Consider the following 8,655-nt stretch of genomic DNA (forward strand, 5'->3'; position numbering starts at 1 on the left):
ATTATTATTATTATTATATTAAAAATTATAAAACTGGAAAAAGGAACATTTGATTATTTGAATAATAGAGGCAAGATCCGAAACGCAAAAGATATTTATTTGTTACTATGGATTATAGAACTCGAGAACTCCCCCAGCCCTATGTGATGTGATATGGCAGTCCAAATGGATCCACGTGTTCAACTAACTTTGCCTTTTCTTAATTTACAGCCCACTAGCCCTGCCATTTTATGGAAAAGAAGTTTGTTCCTTGTTCCTTCTATGTCGATTGAAGCAACAGTCACACAGTGGGATCCTGTAGTTGTGTTTGGATTAGCCACGTCATTACTCCATGTGGCCAACATGTAACGCATGATCAAGGGCATTGCATTGAATGGAGGGAAAAGTGAAAAGTTGAAAGTGGGGCCTTTTAATGTGTATCCCAAATAGTAGCAAGTATCACCCTAGTGGGGTGAATGGAAATTTGAAGAAAGAATCCAAAGAGCAACGAAAAAAACAACAGAGATGAAGTGCGTGATGATGCAATGGATAAGTGAAGGCGGAATAAAGAAAAAGAATGGTGTGATGACTGACGAAGTACGCCCGCGGTATTGGGTATTACTGGCTTACTGTCCAATAATCCAAGCCGAGGACCGAGGAGTGGGAGATGGACACAGAGACATAGTGGATATGGAATCTTTGATTCTTTTTCCTTGTCGATCGAATTAATTCACTCTTCGGGTATACATAATTAAAGAAAACTCAAAGAATACGATGATCAATCTATTCATCTCTCACACCATCATTCAGGAGTGAGAGAGAAGAATAGATGCGATGGTATCAGTATTAATGCATGGAATCCTATGAGAGTGAGGGAGGAGTGGAATATCATTTCATATAGATACTCTATGTTACGAAAACAAGGAATGTCCATGTCCATGGGGCGCGGCCCGATCAAGTCGAGTCAGGGGGGTGGTCTATATTTAATTATGCCCGCAAACAGCAACCCTTTTGGGATATATTTCTATTTCTATTTTCTAGTGGAAAATAGAGAATGGTAGTTGCTAGTTGGTGGGCCCCCAAAACTGACATTGTCGCTTGTGAGTGGATCCAATCCAACCAACTACTGAATCTTTCGACGACGAGGGGATAAGCATTTGTATAATAAAGAATGCATCTGGCCATCTTGGGTCCATGGGTCACAGTCGCAACTCACAAGTCACACCCACTGCAACCCAAAAATTGGAATTTTGTAGCCGATACTACTTGTTTGCGCAGTTTGACCTCGACCTTGACACAAAAGAAAGCCACTTGAACATTCAATCACCCATTTGGTCAATTGGGTGATTGATCCAACCATCTTTTAAAATCTAGCAGTTGGGAATTGGGATTGGGATTGGAACACAATGGATAGAAAAAACCCAGTTCAAAAGCCCAACCCAAAGTTGAAAAATATGTGGAGCTCATCAATAATTAGGTACCTACCACTCTGTCCCGGGCAGCAGAAGACAGTGCAATTATCGACAAAAGGGGAAAAAAAAAAAAACAATTGGGATAGGAATTAGGATCCACCATCAATTCGGTAGCGTTAAGTGGATTCCTGCATTGGTATATATACTCTCTTTCATTCACGCCCTAATGGATTCTTTAAAAGCTAACATCCCAATCAGTTTGCTTGCCATTTTCATTTTCCACGCAATCTTAAAAATATAAAAATACTTCAATTTGTATACTTAACAAATTAAACGAAATTAAAACTGGTGAAGATTCATTCGAGAGCCACATTTTTTTTATAAGTCTAGTTGTGAGTTGTGGCCATGGAGAGGAGAGGCCCAGTCCGAAGCGAATGATGTCCACATTCCACTGGCCCAGGACGTGTGGTTCTCCAAGGTGTATGGAAGAATCTCTTGTTATTGATTGGAGACCGGCACCTTTTTATTGCACCATTTATTTATGGTGTGAGTCTTACTTTGATTTGGTAATTGGTAATTGGTATGGCTAATCTTATTCCATTTCCATATCCTTGCAGATATTTTAACCATTTTTGTTCTATTCTGGTGGGGTCATAGATATTTTAAGACTTGAGAATAAGATAATGATACATAGAGAAAAGATGGCCATATATAAATACACTCATAGCCAAGGTTAAGAAGTACTTATTTTGAATAAACACTTATATTGGATTAGATCATATCAATAAGCACTTATTTTGCATTTGAGAAATAAATCTAAATAAGTGTTTATTTTCTTTTCGGTCTGTTTGGCCTGTCATGTCATTTTGAAAATGCCTACACTATCCCTATTTGAAATAAGTAATTTTTCACCAAACACTCGTAAACGTTTATTAGAGTAAGCACTTATTATTTATTTATTTTTCAAGTAAGAACTCCCAAAGTTAATCTTACTAAGATTAAAAGTCAACTCAAACTGGTCTGATCCATGGGCCATTCCTCCTCACAGAGGGTCATGAAGGGAGTAGGTTAGAGAACCGTCAACTTCAGATAAACCATGAATCGAATAGGTTTGAGTATTTGTGGTTCAGAAAAACCATGGCCACCGACCTGATGTCATCATGTCACTGTCTAATCCTATGAGTTGTGTGACATTGTAGGGCTTTGGCAGCACTTGATTTCATGATCATAAAACAAAATTAGGGCAAATGGATATCACCTTCACCACGCACTCGAGCCCCCAAACACTGTTCAACTGTGGCCCAAATTAAGTGGCATAGGTGGAATTGGATTGTGTTACTGTGCTTGGTACAGATTAAGACAGACCAATACATTGGATTATTGAGAATTTTATTTAATTGGTCAATGATCCAAAACACCTCTTCCCCATCCTTTGTTCATTGAAAAAAAAAAAAAAAAGTCCTAAGCCCAAAAAACCTTGCTATACGTGCAGTGCAAAATAAGCACATTTTTGTATGCTAATAGGAAGAATGGCCTAAAAGTTTGGAAAAAAAAAAGAATTATATGTTGATTATTATCATGGTCAAGGTCTTGGTCAATTCTATTATTTAAAAGTGAAAATCTATGATGTGGGAAAGATATGGTATGGAAGAGTTTTTGATCAATTGCGTAAAAAAAAAAAAGGAGTTTTGACTAATCAAAACCCCACCCATGAATTTTGATAAATAACCCTGATTGGTTATTGATGAGGGTAGATTTGGCCCTCCAGTAAAATTATGACACGTGGCACCTCGTGACAGCTAGGAAAACACCCAGCCAACAAACTTACGAAGTTGGTGACCCACCCGGGCACCTGTCTGGCCGGCCTGGCGCGACCTGCGCGCGGCCTGACACGCGCCTGCGCGGCGCGCACGAACTACACGGTGCGCGCGCGGCCTGTGCGAACTGCGCGCGGCCTAGCGCGCGGCCTGCGCGAATTGCGCGCGGCCTAGCGCGCGGCCTGCGAGAACTGTGCACGGCCTGCGCGACCTGGCCGACCTGGACCAGCCTAGCGCATGATCCGGCCAAGGCGCCAGCTTGCCGACCTGATCTAGACACTGACCCGCCGACTGACACAAGCGCCAGCTTGACGACCTGATCTAGGCACTGTCCCGCCGATTGACACAGGCGCCGACCTGACGACCTGGCCTAAACACTGACCCGCCGATTGACACAGGCGCCGACCTGACGACCTGGCCTAAACACTGACCCGCCGACTGACGCAGGCACCCCTCTGACAACCCGGCCCAGGCGCCGACCTGGCCGCCTGACACAAGCGCCAGCCTGACAACCTCGAGGAGTTCACCACCGTACCCCGGTTCTGACCGGATGCGACAAGTCTTACCGTTTGGAGGTTTTTCACCCACCTAACCCGCGAAGACTTCGGTATATAAAGACCTCACCCCCCAAAGGGGAAGGGGGGAAAAGGAAAGGGAAGTAACCCTGCTCTCTAGCTCTCTCATATTATCTTCAAAGCTCTCTACAATAAGAATGCTAACTTAAGCATCGGAGAGCCCCCACCGGGACCTCTGATTCAGTTCTCGCAGGTCCTTCAGCTCCCGCCGCCTACGAAGAGGAGAAAAAGATGCAGTTCTCGGAAGTCCCTCAGCTCTCCCCACCTACAAGGAGGAAGAGATGGAGTTCTCGGAAGTACCTCAACTCCCGCCACCTACAAGGAGGAGGAAAAGATGGAGTTCTCGGAGGTCCCTTAGCTCCCGCCACCTACAAAGAGGAGGAAAAGATGGAGTTCTCGTAGGTCTCTCAGCTCCCACCACCTACAAAGAGGAGGAAAAGATGAAGTTCTCGCAGGTCCCTCATCTCTCATAGCCTACAAAGGAAAGAAGACCGCCTCATGCTGAGGGCAGTCGGATTGCGCTGCACCAGGGAGCTCCAACATTCTCTAAGGCATCGACCGCCTAGTAGGGAGTTCGCCACCAGGCAGTTCGCCAAGTAGCTCGTCACTAAGGCACCAGGGAGTTAGCCTCCAAGGCAGTTCGCCCCAAGGCAGTTCGCCTCCAGGCAGTTCGCCACCAGGGAGTTAGCCACCAAGGCAGTTCGCCCCCAGGCAGTTCGCCACCAGGGAGTTTGCCCCCAGGCAGTTCGCCACCAAGGCAGTTCGCCCCAAGGCAGTTCGCCCCCAGGCAGTTCGCCACCAGGGAGTTAGCCTCCAAGGCAGTTCGCCCCTAGGCAATTCGCCACCAGGGAGTTCGCCACCAGGCAGTTCGCCCCCAGGCAGTTCGCCACCCAGGCAGTTCGCCCCCAGGCAGTTCGTCACCAAGGAGTTCGCCACCAGGCAGTTCGTCAAGTAGCTCGTCACTAAGGCACCAGGGAGTTAGCCTCCAAGGCAGTTTGCCCCAAGGCAGTTCGCCCCTAGGCAGTTCACCACCAGGGAGTTAGCCTCCAAGGCAGTTCACCCCCAGGCAGTTCGCCCCCAGGCAGTTCGCCACCAGGGAGTTCGCCACCAGGCAGTTCGCCCCCAGGCAGTTCGCCACCCAGGCAATTCGCCCCCAGGCAGTTCGCCACCAAGGAGTTTGCCACCAGGCAGTTCGCCAAGTAGATGCTGAAGACGTAATACTTTAAAAAGGAGGGCCCCTGCTACAGCTCCAACAGTTGGAGCAAAAAGATAGAGCCATAAGTCATTAAACCTCCATGAAACAACCGCAGGCCCAAACGATCTGGCTGGATTCAGCGATCCTCCTGAAACAGGCCTATACATTGAAATAGCACATCATCAAAATTCAAAAACAAATGTTTGTATTACCGGGCCATAATATGCCATAGTTAACATTATATTGATGCTGGTACTGGTTTCAGACTTGTTACTGTTGAAGCTCTTCACCCCATTATCATTCCTTAATTCTTTTTTCTATTTTCTGTACACAAACAAATATACATCAATCTCCACTCGACCTACCCTGTAATCAAAACAGCCAGTGCAATTGCTATTCCAACTACAAAACCTGAGGCCTGGGCTACCTGCAAAAGTTGCAAAACCAAATTCTAGATTCAATTGTTAAAATCCTTAAAAGAGGTAGCTCATGGACTTTCGGCCTTCCTGATGCACAAGTTGCGCTTTTTTTCTCATTTACACCTATTGGAGTGTAAATTTTGCATCCCAAAAGCTTGTGCAAAATTTTCACTGCCTTCCTCCTACGTTTTCTCGCTTATGAAAGGTGGGGAGCACATTATTAATTTTCCTATACTCTTACTAAAAACACCCTTCCAACACGTTCCAACATCCAATTTAGTATTACTGATTTTCTTCAAGTTACCCCTGTTTGAGTAAATAATGAGTTCACATTGTCACCCCACAGGGCGTGCCCCTTAGCACCCCTCAGCACATCCAACATCTCCCAATGACAAGTACAGGAGATGTTTCCAATGCATGCTGAGATGTGCATGTAGGATGCTGATGTGATCTCGTAAATAATGCATTGGTTGGAAATTCTATCCTTTTGCTTCACCATCTACAATGGATAAGTAATGACTTATGGGGGTGTTCTATAACATGAATGTTTTTCTTTTCATTTATTTCTGAAATTGTCACAAGACAAGTTGATTTTGTTTCAAGAAACAATACATGTTATTGAAATAATCAAAATAATGGTTCTTAAAACAAAAATAAATTTTGTAGTATTTATGGAATACGTTATTAAATAACCAGATGAAAACACATTCTTTACCCATAAATTCAAAAATGCCTTTTTTGAAAAATAAAAAAAAAACACGCACACACGAACAAATAACATGTTTTGTGTTTTTTTTTTTTTTTTTCAAGAATCAATTTGTTTTCAAACCAGTTGGTTTTGTTTTGTTTTTGGAACTCACGACACTAGAAACAATTCACATATTACTCCCCCTCTGTATAAGAAAAAGGAATGAGGCCCTCTACTTGGAAGGGTTCAATTAGTTGCGCTTTATCAAGTAGAGGCAATCTTTTTCTAAGACAATATTAATATTAGCAATGGTAGAGAAATGCATCAGCAGTTCAGCACCAAACAAGATGGTCATGTATTATCTTACAGCATGAGCTTGGTGACAAAGTGATGATGCTAGAAACAGGGTAATGGAGGTGGCCATGAGCTCCGCCCAGAAGGCTGTAGCACGGCTTTGAAGTGGTCTCGTGGTTAGTATATCTGCCTTGATGCCATACACAGACTCTCCCACATATGTTGCAAACACAGATCCCAGCATTTGTGCTGATATGTAGAGGGGAACCTACATATCATGGTGAAAACATTGTTATTTGGCTCAACTAAAGAGGAATGCATGTAATTGTAGGCTCAGTTCGAAAGGAGCACAGATAGATATATATGTACAGTGCAAATACATACAAAATACCAAACCGAGCATTACGTTAACTAAGGATCCATTTGGTCTGTAGTTGAATTGGAATTAAGGTTCCGTTTGGTTCGTGGGAATAGGGGTTTGGAATCAGAATCGGAATGGACTATTCTGATTTCAACTGTTTGGTTAGGTAGAATTGGAATTCCATTCCCATTCCTGCTGGAATGGCATTCCCCCATTTGAGGGAATGGCCGTTCCTTGCCCTTCACTTAGGAATGAAATCCCATTCCTGCTGCTTAATTTTCATCTCATTCTTATTCCTGTCTGAACCAAATAGATTATGGGAATGGACCATTCCAATTCCGGTTCCGACTGCGAATCAAATGGACCCTAAAATCTTTTAGAATTGGAACAGAATGGTCTATTCCCATAGTCTATTTGGTTCAGACAGGAATGAGAATGAAAATTGTAATCAGCAGGAATTATTGGATTTGATTCCCAAGAGAGGGGCAGGGAATGACCATTCTCTCAAATAGAGGAATGTCATTTCAACAGGAATGGGAATGAGATTCTGATTCCATCCAACCAAACAGTTGAAATTGGAATAGCCCATTCCAATTCCGATTCCAGTCCCCTATTCCTGCAAACCAAACGGGGCCTAAGAGTTTCTCTCAACTTAGCTCTGACTTGGTTAAATTAGTGGTTTGGCTCAATAGAAATAAACAGGACGAACTTGTTCACTACCTTGGACCATGGAAAATGACCTACTGTTGCAAAAGCAATTGTAACAGAAGGGTTAAGGTGGCCCCCCGAGATGGGTCCAACACAGAACATCAAAATAGTAACTGATAAGCCACCTGTGGCTGCGTATTCCAACAGACCCATATCACCTTTCGTCAACTCTCTGCCTGCTATGATCCCACAGACGCAGAACATCAAAATGAAGGTCCCTATCATCTCTGCTAAAACCTATGAACCCAAAAGCATCCATTTAACACAGAGATAAACAAGTGAGATGGGAACAAAAAGTAATGGTCTCTCCAGGTCTAATCTAGTCTTACCATGCGAATGGAATTTAGATTTGTCCTCCACCATGGAAAGCAGTGATCAGTTGTACGTGCATCTCCATTACTACTTGTGATTGTATGGGCTCCACTCTCAGGGTCACCTTGGGATTGTTTGGTTGGATGTGCCTCATTTGAGTAGACAGAGGGAGATGGTTCCTTCACTAAGGGCTTCATAATTGAACTTCTCTTACACAGAATCTAGCTTGGACAACTGGTTGAAAGCTGCTTCGAACTGAAAGTTATGCCTTAGGGATCCTTCCAATAAGAAAGTTCCAAGATAAGCATAGTATTAAAAAGAAAAAACCTTCAACCCTCAGAAACGTCATGGGAGGTTTGTTTATATTAAACACAGTTTCGTTTGTTGAGGCAAAGAAGTGTGAATGGTTATTACCTGCTGCCACACGATCCTCGTGTTGCTCCAACCTAGAAATTAGCCTTTCATGCTTCTCTGGTGCTTTATCTCAAGATTGACCATTTTCTATCAATAAAGTCTTTAAATCCCAAGTTCGGTTAAACCAGATGCTAGCTACTAGTACACAAGCCCAATTCAATTCAGGGCTTCGTGGCACCATCGATCCGATGAAACCAGGTCCACTCCTAAGATCTTGTTCAATTTTGAATATCAATGACAAATTTGGGTCTACCTAGCCATCATCCATTTGCAGCACTATTCTTCTTCATGTTTCCATTAATGCCCCATCAAATTAAATTGCCCCGATGTGGTGTGCCCAAATTATTTTTTTTGTCAAAAGTCAAATCATTTTTAACGGAGACATAGCATCATATCAGTAAGTAAAATCAATGGATAAAATAAAAAAAAATTATAAATTCTAATAATTACCATTTATTAATTATTATCATAATTAATATCG

The 8,655-nt window shown here is 43.1% G+C and overlaps 1 protein-coding gene across 1 annotated transcript; it reads right to left on the reverse strand.

Moving 5' to 3' along the window:
* Window positions 1-1,626: 1,626 nt before the first annotated feature.
* NIP7;1 (NOD26-like intrinsic protein 7;1) lies at window positions 1,627-8,083 on the reverse strand. The gene is made up of 6 exons (XM_088974164.1): window positions 7,778-8,083; window positions 7,461-7,685; window positions 6,453-6,647; window positions 5,344-5,405; window positions 4,965-5,137; window positions 1,627-1,679 (listed from the first exon to the last, which is right to left on the reverse strand). The coding sequence occupies exons 1-6, from the start codon at window positions 7,955-7,957 to the stop codon at window positions 1,627-1,629; spliced, it is 888 nt and encodes a 295-aa protein (XP_088830290.1). The 5' UTR covers window positions 7,958-8,083.
* Between the last annotated feature and the right edge of the window lie 572 nt (window positions 8,084-8,655).

The sequence above is a fragment of the Nelumbo lutea genome, chromosome 1 (assembly GCF_056320005.1).
Source record: "Nelumbo lutea isolate HS-2025 chromosome 1, American lotus-T2T, whole genome shotgun sequence".
NCBI lineage: Eukaryota > Viridiplantae > Streptophyta > Magnoliopsida > Proteales > Nelumbonaceae > Nelumbo > Nelumbo lutea.